The 25,669-nt window shown below is 39.2% G+C and overlaps 1 protein-coding gene across 7 annotated transcripts in view; it reads right to left on the bottom strand.

Moving 5' to 3' along the window:
* Positions 1 to 5,891: 5,891 nt before the first annotated feature.
* GABPA (GA binding protein transcription factor subunit alpha) overlaps positions 5,892 to 25,669 on the bottom strand; it is a 37,489-nt gene continuing 17,711 nt past the window's right edge. For 5 of the 7 annotated variants that reach the window (XM_059686788.1, XM_059686786.1, XM_059686787.1 and 2 more), the window contains exons 6-10: positions 18,642 to 18,836; positions 16,815 to 16,868; positions 15,522 to 15,662; positions 13,709 to 13,901; positions 5,892 to 9,677 (exon numbers count right to left, since the gene is read on the bottom strand). In XM_059686788.1, the coding sequence (XP_059542771.1) occupies positions 9,449 to 9,677; positions 13,709 to 13,901; positions 15,522 to 15,662; positions 16,815 to 16,868; positions 18,642 to 18,836 (812 nt within the window). In that variant the 3' untranslated portion in view covers positions 5,892 to 9,448. The remainder of the gene's footprint in view (positions 9,678 to 13,708; positions 13,902 to 15,521; positions 15,663 to 16,814; positions 16,869 to 18,641; positions 18,837 to 25,669) is intronic. The other 2 variants (XR_009451786.1, XM_059686791.1) reach the window with 2 other exon arrangements.

Raw genomic sequence — 25,669 nt, forward strand, 5'->3', positions numbered from 1 at the left:
TCCCCCTGTTAGGGTCCCAGGCCTGTGCTACTTGATGTCCAATATCTAAAATATGTCGTTACTTTTTTTTCTTCTTGTTTTACATTTGTTTAAGGAGGGAAAATATATCCAGTCCCTGTCTTAGCCTGTTCTGGCTGCCTTAGCAAAATATCACTGATTTCTCACAGTTCTGGAGGCAGGAAGCCCAAGATCAGGGTTCAGGTGGCAGCATGGTCAGGCGGAGGCCTTCCAGGTGGCGTGCTTCTAGGGGGTTCACATGGTGGAAGGGGCGAGAGAGCTCTCTCAGGCCTCCTTGGTAAGGACCATAATCTCATTCATGAGAGAGAAACCCTCAAGACCTAATCACCTCTCTAAGGCCCCACTTCCTAATACCATCACACTGGGCATTAGGATTTCAATGTATGAATTTGGAGGGGAGGGGTGAGCACACACATGCAGACCATAGCACCCCCTTACTCCCACTTGACCATAAGTGGCAGTGTGACTACAGCAATATATTTTTATTATGGAGAATTTAGAATATACAAATTTGTGGGGGGGGGGGTTGTTTTTTGTTTTTGACAGAATTTTTTTAATAGAGTCTTATTATAGACTGGTGGCCCTTTGCACGAAGATTCACGCAATAGGCCTTCCTTCCCCTGGCTGCCGGCACCGGTTTTCCTCCGGCACCTGGGACCCAGGGCTTTGGTCCAGCCACAGCAGCAAGACTTGGCTTCTCCACTCCAGCTGCTCCCAGCCCCTCCTTTTTTTTTTTTCCATCTCCTTGAGCAGAGCCCAGGGCAGGATGGAGGCCTGGGTTGCCCCCGGGGACTCAGGCCCCCAGCCCCTCCCTGAGGGGAGCCCAGGGCCGGCGGAAAGCTTGGCTTCCTCTGTCCCTGGGAGCAACCCAAGCCTCCTGCTCGCTCCAGCTCCGTGGCTGCCGCCATCTTCTGTTGTCTTCAGTCTTCGCTCTGTGCCTGTGCATGCAAATTAACCACCATCTTTGTTGGGTTAATTTGCATAGTCACTCTGATTGGCTGGTGGGTGTAGCAGAGTGATGGAGTGATGGTTAATTTGCATGTTTCTCTGTTATTAGTGTAGATTTACTAGTAGCCCTGCACACGAATCCGTGTGCCAGTAGCTAGCCAGTAGCTCGCTGCCAACCTCCAGTAGCTATCCGCCTGCTGCCCCGCCCTCCTCTAGCTCCCACCCCCCACCACCCTCCCACCCCCCACCCATAGCTTGCTGCCCTGCTCCCTCCTGCTGATCCATGATCCGGTCGTTTCGCAGTTGGTCATAACACTTCATGGCATAACGACCATTGGCATATTACATCTTTATTATATAGGATAAATAATAATACATTAACTCAATAGTTTAAACTTGCACATAACACAGCAAATGTATATAAAAAACATTAATGCTTGGTGTTTCATTACATCTAAAATATTAGCACGCCATAGCCAAGGCTGCTTTTTAAAATAGAACATGATTAATGTTCTCAATTAAAGACACATGCTGGCTGTTTTTATCCTCTCTCCTCTTTTCTGTTTTCTCTCTTTACTTGCCTATCCAACATAGTCCTTCCTTTATACTGGGCTCCTTCTGCGTTTAATGCTATGTCATGGACCCTTCTACACCCAATATCTATTTAAAGAACCCCCTCAACTTATCAGTCTTAACTGAGATCTGTCTTTACGTGGAGTACATTGCCAGAACTTTAGTGTCCTATACACCTGGCAGCTACGGGAAATTAGAAGACACACCCTGGGGGTACACGTAGCTCCCGTGGGGACACCCTGGACAGGACCGGTGCTTTTATGGAACCCCTTCATCTGGGATAACAAAGTCCTGTGCCTTAGTGTAGCAAGTGGACTCTGGACTCAGTTTCAGCCTCTTTGCTACTGCACAGCTGCAGTCCTGGGATACGGTTTTGTTTGCAATTCTTAGAGTGGATATTAACTCATTTCCTCATACTATTGGTATCATAGGACTAGGAGCCTGCAGACGAGTGTCAGTCCGTGAACTGTTTTGTGATCTGTCTCCACAAGGACACAAGGACAGGTACTGAAGCAATTATAGCAATTTGACAGAGAAATTTTATGTCTGCGGAACCTACTAATTTTTTAAAAGTGGGTATTTTTTATCTTTTTTCATTTCATTTCTCTAGTAATTCAACTTTAACTCTATTGTAATTTACATAGCCACGTGGCCCCACGTTAAGTGTCCATTTAAACAAGTGTTGGCAAATTGTCCACCTATGTAATACAGAGCAAAATGTAGGATATGCTCATCAACTCTCACATTTTTCTTGTGCTCCGTCTTTGTTTTTGCTGAGTGGTACTTCCACCGCGGATTCTGCATTTGTTTATTCAGTCACCTGTGGAAAGACATTTGTTTACATTTGGGGCCATTACGAATAAAACTACTATAAGTATTAGTGTTCAGGTCTTGCAGTGGATTTATGTTTTATTTCTCTTAGGTCAATGCCTAGGATTAGAACTGCTAGGTTGTGACAAAAACATGTTGAACTACTTCAAAGTAGTGTGCTATTATTTTACATTTTCACCAACTATTTGCCTGTTGTTCATTTGTCACCACCAACACTTGGCGTGGTGAGACTTTTAGCTTTCAGCAGTTATAATGGGTAGTGATACTGAATTGTGATTTTATTTCCTGATGACTAATAATGCTGAACTTTTTATATGCTTATTGGCTATTTTTATATATTTTTGGAAGTGTCTGTTCAAATCTTTTGGCCATGTTATTGCATTTTCTTGTTAAGAAAAGGGTTCCATATATATTTTGTCTATTTACCTCTCATTTGCCCTCTCTTCCACTTACACCCCATGCCCCTGCCACAATTACACTATTGTGTACGTCCATGAGTTTTTTTCTTGTATTTTTAAAGAACTTTGCCAAACATATGCATTGCAAGTATTTTTTCCAAAACCATGCTTCACTTTAAAGTTTCAAAAAACAAAGGTTCTGCCGAAACCGGTTTGGCTCAGTGAATAAAGCGTCGGCTTGCGGACTGAAGGGTCCCAGGTTCGATTCCAGTCAAGGGCATGTACCTGGGTTGCGGGCACATCCCCAGTAGGAGATGTGCAGGAGGCAGCTGATCGATGTTTCTCTCTCATCAATGTTTCTAACTCTCTCTCTCCCTTCCTTTCTGTAAAAAATCAATAAAATATTTTTTTAAAAAAAACAAAGGTTTTTAAAAATGCTATAGTGTATTTTACTGCTATCTCTGGACTTAGCTTTTTTGTCTTATCTAAAAAAAAAAAAAAACTTTGCTACCCGACACTCATGAAAATGTTCTTGTTTTACTTCTGTAAATTTTAGAGTTTTTCCTTTTTAGGTTGATGATCCACTTTTTTATCTTATTTTTATATGTCATATGAGGTTAAGGATTGAGGTTCATTTTTCTCCATAAATATATCCAGTTGTTCTAACATTTAAGACTATCCTTTAGCCCTGGCCAGTTTGGCACGGTGGATAGAGCGTGTCAGCCTGCAGACTGAAGGGTCCCGGGTTTGATTCTGGTCAAGGGCACGTGCCTGGGTTGCCGGCTTGGTACCCAGTGGGGGCCATGCAGAAGGCAGCTAATCAGTGACTCTCTCATCATTGATGTTTCTATCTCTTCCTCCCTCTCCCTTCCTCTCTTAAATCAATAAAGAAATATGTTTTTTAAAAAAAGACTATCCTTTAAACTATTGAATTGTCTACCTTTATTTCAATACCACATCTTAGTGACTTTAGCTTTAAATAGCAAAGCTTTATATAGTGTAAATTCTCTAATTTTTCTTTTCCAAATTGTTTTGGCTATTCTGAATTTACACATAAATTTGACACATAAATTTTGTTTACAAGAAAGACTGCCAGAATTTTTACTTGAATTCCATTATTTATACATCAACTTAGGGATAATTAACATTTATAAAAGTGAGTCTTCCAATTTGCAATTATGGGATATCTCCATCCACTTAGATTTTCTTTCATTTCTTACCAATTCCTGTGGTTTTTATTGTACAAGTCTTGTACAAATTTTGTTTGTCCCTAAGTGTTTCATGTTTTCTAATTCTACTGTGATAGCTTTTACATTTCAATTACCAATTATATGTTGCTAGCATGTAGAAATAAAACTGAATTGTGTCTATTGACCATGGACCTTACCTTACTCACTTATCAATTCTAGTAGTTTATCTATTTTTTAGGATTTTCAATGTTTGTCTCCTGCAAAGAGTTTAATTTCTTACAGTATGCATACTTTTTCTACTTATTTCATAGGTTGGATCTTCAGTACAGTATTAAATAGATATCTTGTTGCCTTCACCAAATCTTAGGAGAAAAACAAACCATTATGTACAATGTTAACTGTAGGTTTTTCAGATACTCCCTGTCAAGTTCCCTTCTAATTCTGGTTTGCTGTTTTTATCATAAATGGATACTGAATTTTATTTTACAGATTTTCTGCACCTATTCAGATGAATGACCATGTCTCCCCACCCCATGTTGTTAATTTGGTGAATTACATTTTTTTTTTAAATTCTAGTTATTCACATTTAAAATCAAATTTGTGGTAAAATACACATAACATACAATTACCATTTTAACCATGCTTATGTGTACCTACCCATTAGTATCATTAAGTACATTTATTACTGTGCAACCAATCTCCACAACTTTTTCATCTTCCATAATTGAAACTCTGTCTCCATTAAACAACTCCCCATTTCCTTCTGCCCCTTTTAATTCAATTTTTTTAAATATATATTTTTACTGACCTCAGAAAGGAGGAGAGAGGGATAGATAGAAACATCAATGATGAGAGAGAATCATTGATCAGCTGCCTCCTGCAGAGCCCTACTAGGTAGGGATTGAGCCCGCAACCGGAGCATGTGCCCTTGACCAGAATTGAACCCAGGACTCTTCAGTCCGCAGACTGACACTCTGTCCACTGAGCCAACCCAGTTAGGGCTCATTTTTTTTTATTTTACGAAAATTTCAGTCTGTGACCAGTTGGAAATAAAAAGGTTGTTCTTCACCTCAGAAAGTTTTATATGCCATATTCTAAGTCAGGCAGCTTACTAGTAATAAAAAGAAAACATCTTTTTATTTTAAATCTTTATTGTTGAAAATATTACATATGTCCCCTTTTTCCCATTGACCCCTTATAGCCCACCCCACCTCCCTGCCCAGGCCTTCATCACCTTATTGTCTGTGTTTATGGGTTATGCATACAAGTTCTTTGGTAAAAGAAAGCATTTTAAACATGTTCTTGACTTGCAAATTCAGGTTTAAAGTCCCACCAAAAATATATATATATATAATCAATGTTTGGGGAGAACAAATATACATCACTTCAAACTAGGTAAAATTAGACTGTGTTTTTAAAGCAACTTATTTCACTCAGACTGATTTCTTTTTCAGGTATGCCAAAGTCTTGACGACTGCTTGACCATAAACAAGAGCACAGGCCATTTGCTCCTGTCCTCTTTGATTCCTCTACACTTCAGTCCTGGCTGAAGCATCCTGCTGTCACTCAGCCAACATGGATAAGTGATTTTTTTTTAATAAAAAAAAAAAGAAATAGACTTCACTAAGAATTTCTAGTTTAATAATCATTGGCTTGTCTTTTGACATACTCAGTCTTAACATTTCTTCAGTTACTCTACAACGGTTTGGCTTTGTGGATGGGGTTTCATTCATTCATGCATTCATTAATTCATTTTAAAGACTAAACTCTATCACTCAATTTTAGTTCATGACATCTGTTCTTCACAAATTGAGGGTTTTAAAGTATGTGGGAATGATATATACATCAGGTGTGAACTGTCATATTTTCATCCAACCAAATATCCCTATAACTTGAGACTGTTTGCAGGAATAAAACTTCTAACACAGAAATATAATGTATAATAGTTTTATTTTTCTCATTTTACTATTTTTACATTTTATGCACAAATATTTTTATCTGAGTAAAAATAGAAAATAACTGTTTTATGTAAAATTACAAAAAAAATAAAAACCACAAAGAAATACATAATTGTTATTATGACAGTATAAGTGTCTTTATTTAAAGAGTAAAAATGTATGCAAAAATCCTCCTCCCTTTTACAAAAAATTGAGAATTTTTTTTTCTGGCAGCAAGTGAAATATCACTAAATATCAGTATTTTTATACTTCCTAGATATGAAGACATTTAGTCAGTCACAGGTTGTTTTGCAATTATGAATTTAAAAACATTTTTGTGCTATTTCAAAGATACACTAGTTCTTTTTTAAAGGCAGTAGCATAAAATGATGAATATGGAAAATAGCAGACCTTGCTGCAAATATCTGGAGGTACAAATCTTTAAAGAAATATCATACTTGAGTTTCACCATTCGTCAGGGGAGAAAAACAACTAAACAAATTTTCCTAATTAACTGACATAGACTGATACAAAATGAATATAATTAGTTGATTCATGTGAAGATCAACCACACAGAGCAATTCTGCCTAATTTGATTTTCTGAAGCCAACACAAATCTCTAAACTTCAGGCTAGTTCTATACCTATAAAGGTGGCTCAGTGAGAACCTCATGTGGAAAACAAGTTTTAAAACGAAAGTGAACATTTCATTATTCTTGTACTTAAGGTATAAAAGATGACCAATAATTTTATCTTTCTTCCTTTAAATATTTTGTAAATTCTCCTATGAAAAATTCATACATAAAAACATAACGAAGAATGAATAGTGTGAATTACATTTTCTTGCATAATCTTTCAATATGGGAAAAGACTACCTGACTTTCTGATAACTGTAACCTCAATAAGGACAGTGAAAATCGTTTACCGTAACCTGACACAAAGTAACAGAAATTTCTTGAATCAATTGGGGGAACTACCTATGTTATGGTGCATAAAATGATAGGAGGCTACGGAGAAAAAAGAAAAGGGTGTGATCATGTATGAGAAATGTCTCTGTTCAAATTATAATGAGCAATAAAAACTTAGGGAAAAAAATGGAGAATGTGTTATTGTTTTTAAGCATCTGAGAAATGCTACAGAAGAAATAATAATTCGACTTTGGGCTCTGAAAGATATGTGAGTGTTCCTTGCTTTAAAAAAAATTAAAAAATGTATACACACACACCTATAACTGAGATATAAAGGAAGTCTGCCATCCTGGCTAAAAGGTTAACATAATGTCACCTTAAAGGCATTTCAAAAGTCAAGTATTTTAAGCTCTTGAAAATATATCAGAATAGTGTAAATTTTTTTAGAACTATAAGTGATTTGTCAATTCCCTAGGTTAATGGTTGGCAAACTCATTAGTCAACAGAGCCAAATATCAACAGTACAATGATTGAAATTTCTTTTGAGAGCCAAATTTTTTAAACTTAAACTACATAGGTAGGTACACTGTTATTAACTTAATTAGGGTACTCCTAAGGCTTAGGAAGAGCCACACTCAAGGGGCCAAAGAGCCGCAGTTTGCCAACCACGACCCTAGGCCATAAGTGGATGGTATGAAACCTTATTTTTAGCTATTGGTTATCTGAAAGTAGAGCTTTTGTTATTATTTCTTATTGCTAGTCTACTCAGATATTCTTGCAACTACTGCACCCAATATATATTAATAAATTGTCAGTCTATTTTGTGTGTGTTTATAAAATGGTAACAGTGGGATGTTACAAACTTTATTCTTTTTTAGGTGTGTACTGCAGAGTCTTAAAGGACTTAATACAGTCATATAAATGGACCGACATTATACTTTGTAGCCCTATAGCACAGCACTTAAAATTATGATTTGAGGTTATCAGACAAGGAGACCATAGACCTCTCCTCTCCTTGCTCCTAAGAGCCCTGTCTCCTGCGGTTCATTCCAAATTCTATTTAGTATATTGATGGCAGCAACTGCTAGCAATGCCACGTTGCCTATCTTACCATGGCCCTTTCCTCCTGGTTAGTCAAAAGCATTAACCAACCCTTATAAAGCTGTTTAGAGGAATGAATTTAAAGTAAATGATGAGGGAGAATGTGCATAAAGTAATATTTGAGAATAAATCTTCTGCTATAAGAGGATTAGAAGTTATTTGCCAGTATCTCACATCAGGATTTGTACATAATACCTTAAAACAAACAACAAAACAAAAGATAGCAAGGAGAGCGAGCAAGCAAACAAAAAAGATACATATTTCTAGCCACTTCTGCTTAGTGTTAGCTTGTGGTAAGCAAAGAGTTTCATATATAAAAGAATTAATTTTTTAAGATTAAAAAAGTGAGTTATTACCTTTTGAAATATCTTTCCTTCTGAATATTATGTCTTCATATATGTGTATACCTTTATTTATAGGAAATGGTAAAGTGGACATGTATACAGGTATCTGTGTACTCAGATATATAAATATTCAAAAGGAGAAAATTAAATAAATGGACAATTTTGCTTTAAGAGAAAACTGCCTGTACTGGAGGTAAAATTTTCTTTTTAAACTATTTGCAAATAATTTCCTAATATCTTGAAAGGTGAAGTACTGATGACTGATTTAAAGTCTTCATTTCATCAGAAACACAATGACCATGTAAGTAAGCTGTTTTGCATAATAAACCAGCATGAAAGGGTAATTAAAAGAGAGAGAGAGAAAGAGAGAGAGAGAGAGAGAGAGAGAAGCCAAACCAATTTTCTGGCTGAGGTATACCTTCTCGGTTTTTTAGATCTCTGACAGGAAAAACAGAGATCATTTCAAAATTTTTGTAATAGTTGGTTTATTAGATTCAATGCCTCTCTTAGAATTTAAATTCTTGACCTAACATTATGAATCTATACAGAAACCTGAGCCAGATTGAAACCTGGGTCTCCCTCTTCAGCACTGCTCTTCTGCCAGCTGACTTCTTTGTCCTTTGCTTGCAAATATATAAATTACTTTAATAACTTGATACTATTAGTTTAGTAATTTATTAATATTATACTTTTATTTGATATGACTATTTTAGCTCTGCCTGATTAGATGAAACAGGCACACATGCTTTAGCTGTTAAAGTCCCATTTTCTGGTTTTATGTAAAGCAACATCTAAAGCAGCAGAGAGGGTAAACAGTTATACTTTCAAAAATAGTTAAGCCAGACTGTTTCCTGAAGATACTTCATTTATTTTTCATCCTCAGATGCTGCTGGCTATTTTTGGTAGGGCTAGACATTAATACTGACCAGTTTAGCTTTCCTGACTGTGAACAAACTACCCACAATGAACCTGCCTTCATACTGAAGCCATTGTGGTGATCATGTAACATACTTATATTCTAAAATATATGCTCAAAGTAAAAAGATCCAAATTCACAAGAGTATGAAATATTTATAAAAAAAATCATGCATTAGACTGTACAGTTTAGAAATAAAGGAAGATTCAAATTCAGTAATAAAGGTGAGAGCAATGCGTGCTCTCAGAGTTAAGAAAGACCTTGAAATCCCAGCAGATCCTGGGCTCAGTTATCCTTTTCTGCTTGCAGAGAAGCTGCAGCCAGGGCGACTGCCGTGACAGGCTGGGCGATTCCATGGAGCTGCATCTTTGCAAGTTTCTTCTGTTCACACTCTGTGACCAAACGGTTCAACTCTGCCGCACTGTATCCAATAAGAGTCTTCAAGTCACAGACAAACTTGTACACAAATCTCTTGCCCTGAACTTTACAAATCATGTCTCCATCATAATAATACCTTTAAAAAGAGAAAAACATCAGTACTATATAAAAAAAGAGAGTTTGGGCTTCGCACAGTATTTCATACTCTTCCATACGCAGAAGACTAAGAGAATACTGCATCTATCATAACAGAAGTTAACATGGAAGTTACACAGAAATATTAAATGTTACTATGCAAGGAAACTTCAAAACATTACTTACTAAAATTTCAATGCTCAGCACTCCAAAACTTTACATACTACATTTTCAAAGCATGTTTTCCACAATTAGGATAAAACACTGATTTAAAAGGAAACATTATTAAATAAAACAAAAAACTTTGGGAACAGTAACAGAACCTATGGACAGGGGCTTAGAACCAGAATGCTGAGATTTGAAATCTAGCATCTTCACTTATAATTTCCTTTGTGACCAGAAGAAAGCCACATTTTCTCTAAGCTTTTATTCCACTTCTATAAAATAAGATTTAACAGTACTTACCCTCATAGAACTGTTGAGGATTAAAAGGATTACATTTGCAAAGTGCCTAAGCATACAATAACTAGCACATAATCCGCTATAAAATATAAGCTATGTTAACAATTAAGAATCCATATAATGCAAAGAAATTTTTTATATATCCTATGGATTGTTGGAACGTCCACACTTCTTTTCTGTCTTGTACAAAACGCTATATTGTGTAACCATGCCTTCAGTTAAAATGTAAAGACTTTCCTTTCTGAGAAATTCACCAAACCCAATAGGGAACCTCAAAAGAATAAAAAAAAAAAAGTATAAGTAAACAGGGTAGAAGAAACAACACAGAAAAACGGGAAGTACATCATTAAGAAACAATGCTTCTAAGCCTTGGGGAAATCACTCCAGAACAGTGATTTTCAATCCTTTTCATCTCATGGAACACATAAATTACTAAAATTCTGAGGCACACCAAAAAGTATGTTTTACCATTCTGACAAAAAAAAGTTATAATTTTGATTCAGTCACACCAAACGGCTATTGTGTTGGCTGTTGTCATTTTTTATTTGACAATCTAAGGGAAAAGAGGTCAGTGCCCCTGACTAAATAGGTATAGCATAAAAATTCTTGCGGCACACTGGTTGAAAACCACTGCTCTAGAAGTCTAGTTTATTGCTGCTTTCTATGGAGATGGAAATAGAACAGAATTTATATTTAACTCGGAAAACAGACTTTATTTACCACTATGCCCTGCCAATTCCAACTCCAATAAAGGGGGGTGGGTGGGTGGGTCTTCCTAAGTGAATACTTCCGGGCCGGCAGACTGTGAAGCCTTTGTGTTAAAATTGCACTCCTATTTGCACCCATTTGACAAAAGTTGTTAGTAACTTATTACAAAAGGAACATCTGAAAAAGTACCAATGGTATAAACTACCATATTTAGCAGGATTTTATTATAAAAGTCACTCCATTTAATTGAGTGCATTAATGAAATGACTGACCTAAACACAGGAAATCATGTCATCTTTCCCTAAATGCAGAAAAGCAAAAACAGAATAGTCATGTTCACTTCCCCCCAGTAAGATATATAACATTGGCTATAATCTTGTTTTCCCTTTTGTGTCAATTACGTTAATACATAATTTAGATCTCAGTCTACAAACCACCAAATGCTTGGCATCCAGTTTAAAATGCTATTGGCATTTCAATTTCTTAAGGAAATCCTATATAATAAAAGCATAGTATGCAAATTGTCCCCTCGACCGGGAGGTCATCCGAAAGTTCAACCAGGGAATGGGGCCGGCCGGGGGAAGGGAGGGAGTACCCGGCCAGCAGCTGGCAGCCGCTAGGGACCCTACCAGTGTACGAATTTTGTACACTGGGCCTCTAGTTTCTACATAATATGTAAGGCCGTACAAGCAGACACCATAGAAAAAAGGAAAATGAAGAAGGGAAGTGGTTTTAAATTTCAAAGAGAAAAATTAAGTTGGTGTAGTCTTAAGTTTCTTGGCAAGAGGTGATAAAAAATTTATACACATAAGTTTTAATTTTACTTAATACTTCCTTCAATCTAGTAGATAAATTACACAACCGCCACCAATTCATTGCATTTGTCCCCTCTCTAAAATGAGGAAAGTTGAAAGGTACACAGTACCTGAATTTTCATGGTCATGATTTATTTCCTCCCTCTTTAAAAAAAAAAAATACTTTTTTAACCTTTTAAATTGTGAAATATACTACACAAACAAAAAGGACAAAAAAGTGAACTCAGTGATTACAAATTGCACTTTCACCTGTTAAATATGACTCAGGTCAGGAAACAACACTGCCAGCACCCCAGAATCCCCTCCATGGCTCCTCCCAATCATCACTTCCCCCACCCCAAAGGTAAACACAATCCTGTTTCATGATAGTAATCTCAGTGCTTTTATTTATAGTCTTACCACTCAAAAATGTGATCGGGAATCGAACCATGATCCTGGTTCACAGGTCGACATTTAAACATTGAGCTATGCCGACTGGGCCAAAAATGCATCTTAAATGCTGTAACTTAGTTTTTCTGCTTTTTGCACTTTACTATCTAAATGCATTCATATAGGATATGAACGGGTCTAGATTTTGGGGGGGGGGGGGGGAGTGTCTGAATTCTTTCACTGAAGATTGTATTACGAGGTTTAGTACCAGTGCTTGTAGCAACAACAGTTCATTTTCATGGGTACACAGTATATTCTCTTGTATGCCATAATTTATTTATTCACTCTACTGTTGACAGATACAGGCATCATGATCATAATCTCTCACTATGAAACTCATACACAATATCCAAGGGAAATGTGAAGTAGCAACATAAATGATATTTAGAAATACAGAAGTAAATTGCAGAACTACTTTACTACATTCACTCTTCAAAAATAATTTTTTAAAAAATATTTTTTTAAAAATATCATAAAAGAATTCTATGATATTCCTATATATACTACTTCCCAGATACTTAAAAACACACACTGAATTTCCATCATTGTAACAAATATAATTTCTTATAGCAATTACATCAAAAAAATTTTATACTACTTAGGGGAAATTATAAGTAATTTTATTCCATTTCAATTCTATCAACATAAAGGTTGGATATTCAGATTTAGGCAGATTGTAGGGGGAGAAAAAAACAGGAAAACAGGCCACCATTTTGCATCCAATTATAAAAAGACAACATTTTGCATATTTGCTCAAGTTTACACTCAATGCACCTATGCAAATGACAGCATCTTTATCTGTTATGTAAATAATAGAAACCTCAAAGATTAAATATGTTGGTTTTAAACAGAGTAGTATATGCTTTAAAATAAGATAAAAACAAATAACTTTTCCCCATCAGGCTATCAGCAGATTACGGGACAGGCCTGGAGTGGAATGACACTCAAAATATTGAAAGGTAAGAACTGCCAGCCAAGAATAATCTATTTAACTGTTAACCTTCAGATATAAAGAAGAAATCAAGGCATTCCCTGATAAACAAAAGCAAATAACCTTAGAATAATCTATAAAAAAAACTTTTATGTACCTCAAAATTATTACTAAAAATCTTTTTAAGAAGCCATTTTTAAAATACCACATGATCTCACTCATTCATGGATAATAGAGACCATTATAAACTTTTGAACAATAATAGATACAGAAGCAGAGCTGCCTCAAACAGATTGTCAAACTGCAGCGGGAAGGCCAGGGAGGGTTGGGGGGGGGGGGGGAAGGGAGGTGGGTAAGAGATCAACCGAAAGACTTGTATGCATGCATATAAGCATAACCAATGGACATAAGACACTGGGGAGTAGGGGAGGCCAGGGGATTGTCAAGGGCGGGGGGGAAAAAAGGGACACATATGTAATACCCTTTGTAATACTTTAAGCAATAAAAAAATAAAAATAAAAAAATAAAGAAGCCATTTTTAACGTAAGTATGAAAAATTTTAGCATATATATAAAACATCTTGTGAACAAGTCAAGGATTTTAACACCATTACATCACAGTGTTCACACCTAGAGGAAGGAGCCATTTTTTAGAAAAGCTTGATATTTAAAAAGTAATAAATCTTACCTTAATGCACGACTGAGTTTCTCATAGTTCATTGTAGGTTTATTTTTACGTTGTCCCCATTTTTGTGCAACCAGTTCAGGCTGATTTAGTTTAAACTCGCCTTCATCACCAACCCAAGAAATGCAGTCTCGAGCATCCTTGTCAGTAAGAAGTTCTAGCAAAAACTGCCACAGTTGAATCTGGCCATTGTTTCCTAAATTGACAGGGACAAGCATTGACCAAAGTGCTATGAATTAAAAGAGGGCAAAAGGCAACAAACAGGCTCTCTGGTTTTTAGCTCAACCACGCTAAAAGCACAGTTTTTTCCAAAAACTGTCTAAGCACTGCCAGAGAAATAGGCCATACTCAGATTTTCACATCCTATATAATAAAAGCGTAATATGCTAAGTGTCTGACCATCCGTTTGACCGGTCACTATGCTATGCACTGACCACCAGGGGGCAGAAGCTCCGACAGGTAGATTAGCTTGCTGCTGGAGCCCTTCCACGGTCCCTCCCCCGCCCCAATCGTGCACTAGAGGGGTCCCTTGGCCTGGCCTGTGCCCTCTTGCAATGTGGGGCCCCTTGAGAGATGTCAGAGAGCCGGTTTCTACCCGATCCCTGCAGGCCAGGCTGAGGGACCCTATGGGTGCACAAATCCGTGCACCGGGCCTCTAATAGTGAAATAAAACAAAATATCATAATTTGATAAATATTATAAACTAGGGGCCCGGTGCACGAAATTCGTGCACTGGGTGTGTGTGGGGAGGGGAGTGTCCCTCAGCCCAGCCTGCCCCCTCTCACATACTGGGAGCCCTCAGGCATTGACCCCCATCACCCTCCAATCGCAGGATCGGCCCCTTGCCCAGGCCTGACGCCTCCGCCAGAGGCATAGACCCCCATCACCCTCCGATCGCCTGATCGGCCCCTTGCCCAGGCCTGACGCCTCAGCCAGAGGTGTCAGGCTTGGACAGGGGACCCCCATCTCCCCCCGATCACTGGCTCTGGCCCCCACCCAGGCCTGAGGCCTCTGGCCCAGGAATCATGCCTGGGCAGGGGACCCCCATCTCCCTCTGATCGCTTGCTCCACCCCCCGCCCAAGCCTGACGCGTCTGACCCAGGCTTCAGGCCTGGGCAAGGGGACCATCATATCCCCCCAATCCCCGGCTCAGCCCCCACCCAGGCCTGATGCCTCATCACCCTCCGATCACCAATCACCGGATCGGCCCCTTGACCAGGCCTGAGGCCTCCGGCAGAGGTGTCAGGCCTGGGCAGGGGACCCCCAGCTCCCCGCGGTTGTAGGCTCCGCCCCTGAGCAGGCCTAACGCCTCTGGCCTAGGCGTCCGGCCCAGGCAGCGGGGACCCGCAGCTGCAGCGGCCCCGCGATCGTGGGCTCCGCTTTAGGCCCAGGCAAGGGACCCCTAGCTCCCGGGACTGCCAGCTTCGACCGTGTCCAGCTCCCATCGCTGGCTCCACCCCTACTTCCTGCTATCACTGGCCAGGGCGGCAAGGCGCCTGATTCTCCAATCATGGCTGGGGGGCAGGGCAAAGGCGGTCCCAGGGCCGCCTTTGCCCTGCCCCCCACCTCTTAGCTCCCCCCTGGGTTTCCGATCACTGTCAGTGGCAGGAGGCTTCTTCCTGTTTTCCCTTTCGCCTCCCTGCATTGTGCCTACATATGCAAATTAACTGCCATCTTGTTGGCAGTTAACTGCCAATCATAGTTGGCAGTTAATTTGCATATAGCCCTGATTAGCCAATGAAAAGGGTATCGTCGTACGCCAATTACCATTTTTCTCTTTTATTAGATAGGATACCAGATAAGAATGCAAAAATACCTGTTCTGTTCCCAGGTGAACTTCTATCTTCTCCTGAAATCCTTGGAGCTCTTTGTACTTTAGCTGCCTTTGCACTGCTGTTTATACCTTTAATGGTAGTTGGTGTTGCAGACTGAACTGATGCTGGAATAATTTGGACAGCTGCAAATAAAGACAAGGGAAAAAACTGTTTCCACTTCTAATACAAGCAGGAAAAAAACTACTGAAAGACATAAAATGCAATTAAGTTTAACGAATGCCCCTCTAATTACATCAACAAAAGGCCTCATTTCAAAAAGCCTTAATCCATAAGTTTTAAACAAAATTACAAAAAAAGTTCCAAGGATAAGGTATGATGTTTGTTTGCATTACGGTTCATGAATCTCAACTTAGTAAGAGTTGGTCTTATTTTTTAAATAACTTAGTGATGTATATACAGTCTTAAAATATTTGTTCATTAAAAATGGTCTATCACCCTAACCGGTTTGGCTCAGTGGATAGAGCATCGGCCTGAGGACTGAAAGGTCCCAGGTTCGATTCCGGTCAAGGGCATGTGCCTTAGTTGCGGGCACATCCCCAGTTTGGGATGTGCAGGAGGCAGCTGATCCATGTTTCTCTCTCATCGATGTTTCTAACTCTCTATCACTCTCCCTTCCTCTCTGTAAAAAATCAATAAAATATTTAAAAAAAATGATTTAAAAAAAAAATGGTTTATCAGATGCTGGAGAAAATGTGGACAAATGAGGACTCACATTCCACTACTGATGAGAGTATAAACTTATACCACCACTTTGAGGAAAAAACTGGTAATACCTAGTAAGGTTGAAAAGGTAGAAACTTGATGATATTACAATCAGAGAATCTCATGTATATTCTGACAAATGCTTATTCAGTGATGTTGACAAAGTTGAATATACAGCAGTGAAAATGAATAAAATTGAGCAGTAAGTATCAACATGGCTAAGTCTCATACCTTTACCCAAAAAGTTTAAATGTGCAAAACAATGCTATAAAGTATTTATGGTTACATAATTGGTAAAAATCTACATAGAACGATAAACATCCACTTCAGGATAGTCATTTAAAATGGGATCTACAACTGGTAAAGTTTAGATTTTACATATAAAGATTTAGTTTTTAATAGGTATGGTGTTATGGTATATAGATGGTGGTTATCGTTTATTTTTTCTTTGTATATCTAAAATACTTCATAAATATTTAGTTTGTTCTTTTTTTTTACTACCTCACAGTACTGAATAAAGGAAACATTTCTTATTGACAAATGGGCCGTATATTATGGGCATGAATACTCACGTTGATCAATAGTAACTATCTCGTTCATCTGTTGTTCCTGGCTTGCCAATACATCTGAAGAACACACATAATTTGTTTTCATTTAAAACCAGAATGTAAACCCCAATCCAGTAAAATTGAACTTAATAAATTTGATCCTTTTATAAGAAAGTCCACAATTACAAGCAAAACCAAACAAACAAAAAAGCAAAACATTAAACAACTGAAACTTACTGGCATGATAACTTTAAAAAATATTTGATAATCACTTTATAATGAAAAGATATTTTTAAGAGAAGTAGCAGGGAAAGCTTCAATTTCTTTTAGAGTTCATTATTCAGAGAGTAATTTCTAATGTAAATATCTATAAATCTATTTATCTATCTATATAAAACCATGTAAAACACGAAAATCTTCATTATCAGATCAGAAAAGAGACTATATACCACATTGAAATTATTTATATATATTCTTCAAAAAGGCTCCCTCAACATGATCTGAGAAATCTTCATAATTTAATAATTTGTTCTAATATCCACTTTTTAATAACACTGCTTTAATTTGATAATGCTTTAAAGACAGATACATTTTCAATAAAACTGTAAATGTCCTAAATGTCACAACTACACTAGATAATTTAACATGTCTACAAATACAGCTCCCAACATAAGAGTACATCGTAAACGGCCCTAACGTAACCCATTAGAGAACCATTCGTTACTCACCTATTGCTATTCCTTACTCAGATGCTATTCTTTACCTCTCCAACAAGAGGAATGCTTCCCAGTCTCTGTTACTTTAGCCTATTTACTGCCCATTATTGTTCTGAAGCTTCTGTCTTGAAACTGAATTGTACCCACCAGCAATCATATGTGTACTGACAGTGAGTTCTGAGACCTGGGCTCCCAACACAGTTCTACTTAAGGCACCATGCCAGGACCCAGTTCCAGACACACAGAGCTGGAAAGGGCTGGGAGACTAAAAAGAAGTCTGAATCCCACCTGTCAGATCCAAGTTTTCTTTGGGGGTCCTGAGTTTGGGAGTTTAAACAACGACATGGAACTAGCCTAGGAGAGATCTGGATTCTGATCTGAGCACTCACTTACTGGATGTGTGACTTTGGTTAAGTTATTCAACTAACTTGAACATTAATTCATGTTTAAATGAGATATCCTCAACCTACCACCTCCTCATGAGGTTGTCCTGAGGATTAAAAGCAAATATTTTCAGGAACACAGTGCCTGAAACATAATTAATTTTTCCGTAAACTGAAGATGCTATCGTTTTATCCAGATTCCTAGTTTTGAGTATTTTCCCCCAAGAACTGCTGTCTGCCTTGAAGAAAAATCCATGCCTTATGTTTGTGGCAGATCTCCCCCTCACTCCCAAATTTTATAAAAGTACCTTGAGGAGGTAAAAGGTGCTACTGAAATGGAAACTGTTCTATTTGTGACTATAAATGAACAAAGGTGCCCTAGCCTAAAAAGGCAAAAGAGAGAGTCACCATTACATAGCACAGGCATGACCAACCGATAAGATTAGCCTCTAAGCCCTAATTCTCAGAAAGAGTTTCATCTTTTTCCTGGGATCTCTCAAAGCCGAAGGCACAACATGGACAGAGAGAGGTTTTTGAAAGGTTATAATAAGACCATATAGGCACTCTGTGATTTGCAGCCTTAATACGGAGATTAAATAATACATATAAAACTCTTACCACAGCCTTATCCAGTTAATAAATGTTAAGTATTATTGCTATTATCAATAAAATAAGCAATTACGATAACAACGGTAAAAATGTAAAATTAAACCTAAGTTACGATGTAAATAGGTAATAACTCCAATTCATACATTTTCGAAGAAGCTCCAGATGACTCCAGAGAATTTCTCCCCGAGGGACCCGCTGAAAAAAATCTTCTTGGCTGAGACTACATAATTCTCGTCCTGAAATGTTGAGTGTGCTGAGGTCTATATCAGTCATGCTGAACTCCTTCATGACCCAAACTACCCAGTGTAAGACTTGGTCTGTAGACCACTGTATAGGATCTAAAAAGAAAAAATATTACCATTAGCCTAGTTCAGGGGTGGTCAAACTTTCTGACTCGAGGGCCACAATGGGTTCTTAAACTGGACCGGAGGGCTGGAACAAAAGCATGGATGGAGTGTTTGTGTGAACTAATATAAATTCAAAGTAAACATCATTACATAAAAGGGTACGGTCTTTTTTTTTTTTAGTTTTATTCATTTCAAACGGGCCGTAGTTTGCCCACGGCTGGCCTAGTTTCATCTTAGATATTATATACATTTACAGTTAACTTGTCAATACACACACACACACACACACACACACACACACACACACACACACAATCCAAACAGCCTTTTTCTCCCAAGTAAGTAAATAAACAATATATAAAGTAAAAAGATTTTTATGCTACATTTTCTTGGTAGCTATTTTTCAATTTCTTAATCTAAATTTTTGATGGATTCCCATGGTTATACATCAGTTAGTCTGAAATTTTATCAAAAAAAACAAAATGCTAAATTGCTCTCCAGTGGGCCAACTGGACTAATATATGTGATTATGGAGTAAGATATCCAAGTTTAAAAAATTGTCCTATAGCAGTGTAGGATTTGGTGCACTAAAAAAAAAGGGGGGGTGGGAGGGGGTGTTTCTAAGGAGCTAACTTATCCAAAATGTGAACCAAGTACTCATTCCTCCCATCCACTTCTTGTAAAAAGCTGGCAGCTCTGCATTTTCCCTTATGGTGGCACTTACCATATAACATGCTAACTGCCTCTTTACTTAGCTTTCTTCCCCTATAATTCATTAAGGTCTTAAATACAAGGACTGTGTCATGTAAACCATTCTATCTTCAAAACTTACAGTGCCTTGTGCATACATTTGTTGAATTTACAAAAGGTGAATCCAAGTAATTTCATGTCCTCATCACTTTTTACTGATTAAATTCACAAATGAAAAAATGGCCAACACATATAAATATTTCATTGTTGTATCCTGGGACCTAACAGCATTCTACCCAGAGGTTTAATAAATACTAGCTGAATTAATTTTGGTATAGGTATTGATGCATGGAGATGATCAATCCAAATGATAGTGGTTATATGCCATCAAGATGCATGCTATTCAATATGAAAATAAGTGATAAAAATAACATTTAGGTACTTATCAAGAGCCAATTTATAGTAAAATGAACATAATCAATATAGGAATACAGGACTAATAACCACAGAATTGATTATTTTGATTTTTCACAAAAAGTTAAGGAAGGAGGATTCTGAGAAGATAGCAGCAGTTTTAAATTTCTCTGAATTAAAAAAAAAAAAATCACTAAAAGCAACTAGAGCCCTAACCGGTTTGGCTCAGTGTCTAGAGCATCAGCCTGCGGACTGAAAGGTCCCAGGTTCGATTCCGGCCAAGGACATGTACCTTGGTTGTGGGCACATCTCCAGTAGGAGGTGTGCAGGAGGCAGCTGATTGATGTTCCTCTCTCATCAATGTTTCTAACTCTCTATCTCTCTCCCTTCCTCTCTGTGAAAAATCAATAAAATATATTTAAAAAATAAATAAATAAAAATAAAAGCAACTAGAGAGCAAAACAAAAAATCCATTAATATTTACAATAAAACCAGGAGATAAGTTATCCCATGGACCCCAAGATACATGCAAGGTGAAGGCAAAGCAGTAATAGCCACAAGCCCTCCACAGTGCCAGCATCTGTGCAGGGGAATGCACAGGGAGAAGCAGAGACATCTCACATTATCCATTGTGAGTGCAGGAAAACCTGAACACAGTCAGGAAGTATTCCTTAAAAGCACAACAGGCCAAGGTGAAAGGAGCAACTCAAAAGTAGTTTTGCGCAGTCCAACAGCAGCGAATACAAAGGTGTGTGGTAAGGTTTAAGGGGCTAGAGCAGTGTAACACCTGTGACGTTTTCAAACTGAGCCAAAATCACTTCTAGAGAGTGGACCACAAAGAGGAGAAACTGGTGGGAGAGGAATTCAAACTGAGTACAAGAAAAAGGAAAGAGCAAGACCAGGTAATAAAAGTGGAGTAAGGAAACAGGGATTGAGAAACAAGTGGCTCTATATTTGAATACTGCTTAAAAACAAGAGAGGAGGGGGTGCAGATTGTTAGAAAAACTATGCTAGACCATTCTTCTCTTTAAGAGAGCACCCTAGCTAATTTGGCTCAGTGGATAGAGTGTCGGCCCATGGGCTGAAGGGTCCCGGGTTTGATTCCAGTCAAGGACATATACCTTGGTTGCAGGTTCAATCCCTAGCCGTGGTTGGGGTGTGCAGAAGGCAACCAATTGATGTGTCTCTCTCACACTGATGTTTCTCTCTCTGTCTCTCCCCCTCCCTCCCACTCTCTCTTAAAAAAAAAAAAAAATCAATGGAAAAATATACTCAGGTGAGGATTAACAAAAGTCTATGAAAGCTCATTTTGGATAAAAGGAAACAAAAAAAATACCAAGATCTAAAAAGTTAGGAGAAAACAGAAATAGTTACAAATAGTCTGATTTGTTTTCTGAAATAACTAGAGGCCTTGTGCAAAAAATTCATGCAACGAGGGGGGAGGGGGACGGCGGGGATTCCCTCAGCCCAGCCTGTGCCCTTTCACAGTCTGGGAACCCTTGGGAGATGTCTGACTGTGGAGAGCAGGCCTAAGCTGCAGTCGGACATCCTTAGTGTTACTGCAGAGGCGGGCTGCTGTACTCAGTAGCCATCAGCCCGGCTTGTGGCTGAGCGGTGCTCCCCCTGTGGGAGCACACTGATCACCAGGGGGCAGCTCCTGCATTGAGCGTCTGTCCCCTGGTGGTCAATGCGTATCATAGAGATCAGTCGTTCTGTCGTTCGGTCAATTTGCATACTACCCTTTTATTATATAGGATACCAGTACTTCTGGTTTGACATTACTAATTGGCTATGCTTGCTTCTTTTCTCAAAGACTCCTATAAATGACAGTAAAGGACTTTTTAAGAGATGAAAACTCAAAGGAATATAGCTGAGAAATGATTTGGGAGATTTCCACAAATTTTTTGAAGACAATAAGCAGAGTGAAAAGCCAGCAAAGTAGGAAAAGCTATAACCTAAAAGATCTATCAAGGAGAATACCAATTAAGTGAAAGTGTTCCTGCCTACAGAACCCCTACTGGCTCAGGTCATGGTGGTTCCAATTGGCAGGAGAGGTTTAAGTGAAACATGTGGAGACTGATTTAAAGTATGTGGTGTGTTTAGTACCTGCAGGGCCTCTCCTTCATTCTCAGGAGCCAACTGAATGGAAGCATCCCCACACATGTGAAAACCAGGGAGAGAGAAAAAGCACAGACTGAGAAAACTGAACTCAGTAAAAAAAAGTCTAAAAACTGAGGAGTGAGTCCTAGCCAATTTGGCTCAGTGGATAGAGTGTCAGCCTATGGACTGAAGGGTCCTGGGTTCGATTCTGGTCAACGGCATATGCCCAGGTTACAGGCCCAATCCCCAGTAGAGAGCATGTAGGAGGCAGCAGATGGATGATTCTCTCTCATCGTTATTTCTGTCTCTCTCCCTTCCTCTCTGAAATCAATAAAAATCTATCCTATATAATAAAAGCACAGTATGCAAATTGTCCCCTCAACAGGAGTTCGACCAGGGGCTGGGAGAAAGGGCGGGGCCAGTTGGGGAAAGGGAAGGAGGCCTCGGCCAGCAGTTGCTAGGGACCCTACCAGTGCAGAAATTTCATGCACTGGGCCTTTAGTTTTAAATAAAATAAAATCTAAAAAAACTGAGGAGTGATACCCTCTCTACCTCCCCACCTTCCATGTCCCTTTCCACTTCCAGAATGCAGCATTCACATCCACATTAACCCTAATTCCTCATGTCAACCTTCTATTCCTGAGAGATTTTTGGCCAATTCTTCAGAGAAGTTTAAGAGACCCAAGAAACAAATCTATACATAATGACACTTGAGAATCATTTTTTTTCAAATCCTCACCTAATATGCTTTTACTGATTTTTAGAGAAAGGAAGGAAGGAAAAGAAGGAGGGAGGTAGGAAGAATGCAAGAGGGGGGGGGGGAGGAAGGGAAACATCAATGTAAGTGAGGAACATCAGTTGCCTCCCACACACACTTCAACTGGGGTTTTATAAGGCTACAAAACAATTTCTTATCCACTACATCTCCTCACTACTCATGCATACTCCCACTTCCCAGTTTTCCACATACTTTTCCTGTCAAGAATGTCCTTCCCTATCCAATAATTTGTCTAGAATAAATCCCACTATGACCTGTTTGAGATGCTAATAGCATGTAACAGCTTAAAAACACATTATCATTATGGAAATTACCTTTATTCATCTACCTTCTCTCACTGCAACTACACTGTTTATACCCTAAGGGTATACGTTTTTTTATATACAATCATGTGCTGCATAACGATGCTTCAGTCAACAATGGACCACATTTATGACAGTGTACCATCCTATCTAATAAAAGAGAAACATGGTAATTAGCCGTACCTCCGCTACCCTTCCCATTGGCTAATCAGGGCGATATGCAAATTAACTTCCAACCAAGATGGCGGCCGGCAGCCAGGCAGCTTGAAGCAAACAGGAGGCTTGCTTGCTTCAGTGACGGAGGAAGCTAATGTTCCCCACCTGCCTTGCCGGCTTCTGAGCTTGCAGTTTGAAACATTGTTACAAATATAGAAGCTAAACAAAACCCCAGAAACCTGCTTTCGGAGAACCAAGATGGCGGCATAGGTTAACGCCGGAGTTTGCTGCTTTGAACAACTACTTCAAAAGTGAAACCAAAAAACGGAAGGGACATCACCCAGAACCACAGGAACGCTGGCTGAGTGGAAGTCCTACAACTAGGAGGAAAGAGAAATGCACACGGACACTCAGAGGAGGCGTAGTGGTGAAGTCAAATTCTGAGGTGCGGAGTGCGCGGAGCGGGCTGGCGGCGGACGGCGCGGTTGTTGTTTTCTTTTTTTTTTTTTTTGCCATGATCAAGTGGGATGTATTCTTAATTTTTTTTTTAATTAAATCTTTATTGTTCAGATTATTACATTTGTTCCTCTTTTTTCCCCCCCCATAACTTCCCTCCTCCCAGTTCCCGCCCCACCCTCCGCCCTCACTCCCCACCCACTGTCCTCATCCATAGGTGCACGATTTTTGTCCAGTCTCTTCCCACATCTCCTACACCTCTTTCCCCCCCAAGAATAGTCAGTCCATTCCCTTTCTATGTCCCTGATTCTATTATAATCACCAGTTCATTCTGTTCATCAGATTATTTATTCACTTGATTCTTAGATTCACTTGTTGATAGATGCATATTTGTTGTTCATAATGTGTATCTTTACCTTTTTCTTCCTCTTCCTCTTCTTAAAGGATACCTTTCAGCATTTCATATAATCCTGGTTTGGTGGTGATGAACTCCTTTAGCTTTTCCTTATCTGTGAAGCTCTTTATCTGACCTTCAATTCTGAATGATAGCTTTGCTGGATAAAGTAATCTTGGTTGTAGGTTCTTGGTATTCATCACTTTGAATATTTCTTGCCACTCCCTTCTGGCCTGCAAAGTTTCTGTTGAGAAATCAGCTGACAGTCGTATGGGTATTCCCTTGTAGGTAACTGAGTTTCTTTCTCTTGCTGTTTTTAAGATTCTTTCTTTATCTTTTGCTCTTGGCATTTTAATGATGATGTGTCTTGGTGTGGTCCTCTTTGGATTCCTTTTGTTTGGGGTTCTCCGCGCTTCTTGGACCTGTAAGTCCATTTCTTTCACCAGGTGGGGGAAGTTTTCTGTCATTATTTCTTCAAATAGGTTTTCAATATCTTGCTCTCTCTCATCTTCTGGCACCCCTATAATTCTGCTGTTGGTATGCTTGAAGCTGTCAGAGGCTCCTTACACTATCCTCGCATTTTTGGATTCTTTTTTCATTTTGCTTTTCCGGTTGGATGTTTTTTGCTTCCTCGCATTTCAAATCATTGACTTGATTCTTGCGCTCCTCTGGTCTGCTGTCGGGCGTCTGTATAATATTCGTTATTTCAGTCCGTGTATGCTTAATTTCTCGTTGGTTCCCCAATATAAGATCGAGGGTCTTATTAGTTTTCGTGTAGATCTCATTAAGTTTATCGGCAGCTTCTAAACAGTTCTTGAGAGACCTTAAAAGTGTGGTTCTGAACTCTATATCTTCCATTGACAATTTTGTCCTGTTTCTTTGTCTCCGCATTTTGTTATGCTTCCTTGGTGCACCCCCTAGTGGTCTTTGTTCGCAGTCTTATAGTTAAATCTTGATTGTTGTAGCTAATTCCAGGGAGGGTTTGACCTCCAGGCCAAGTGGCTATGAGAATCAGCTGTGTCAGCAGTGAGAGAACTTCTGTCCTCTAGGGAGGTGCTAATCTAGCCTTTGCCTGAGGCTATCCGGCAAATGCCTCTGTGCAGGGCTTGGGCGGGGCGGGTCGCACAGGATCAACAGCGTGGGCTGGAGAGAGCACTTATGGCTGCTCTCAGTCCTGTCCCCAGGGGCTCTGCCTCTCTGAGTCCCAGCACCCGCTGCAAAGCTCGGAGAGAAAGCTGCACTCGCTCTGACCGAAGCCAGACAGTCCCGCTTCTCCCGTTTGAGTCTGGGTCCCTAAAGACTCGCCCGGATCTGGTGCTCAGAGTCTGCGACTCCCTCCCGATTGAAAACAACAACCGCGCCTTCCGCCGCCAGCCCGCTCCGCGCACTCCGCACCTCAGAATTTGACTTCACCACTGCGCCTCCTCTGAGTGTCCGTGTGCATTTCTCTTTCCTCCTAGTTGTAGGACTTCCACTCAGCCAGCGTTCCTGTGGTTCTGGGTGATGTCCGTTCCGTGTTTTAGTTTCACTTTTG

Source organism: Myotis daubentonii, chromosome 3 (genome assembly GCF_963259705.1).
Source record: "Myotis daubentonii chromosome 3, mMyoDau2.1, whole genome shotgun sequence".
Taxonomy (NCBI): Eukaryota; Metazoa; Chordata; class Mammalia; order Chiroptera; family Vespertilionidae; genus Myotis; species Myotis daubentonii.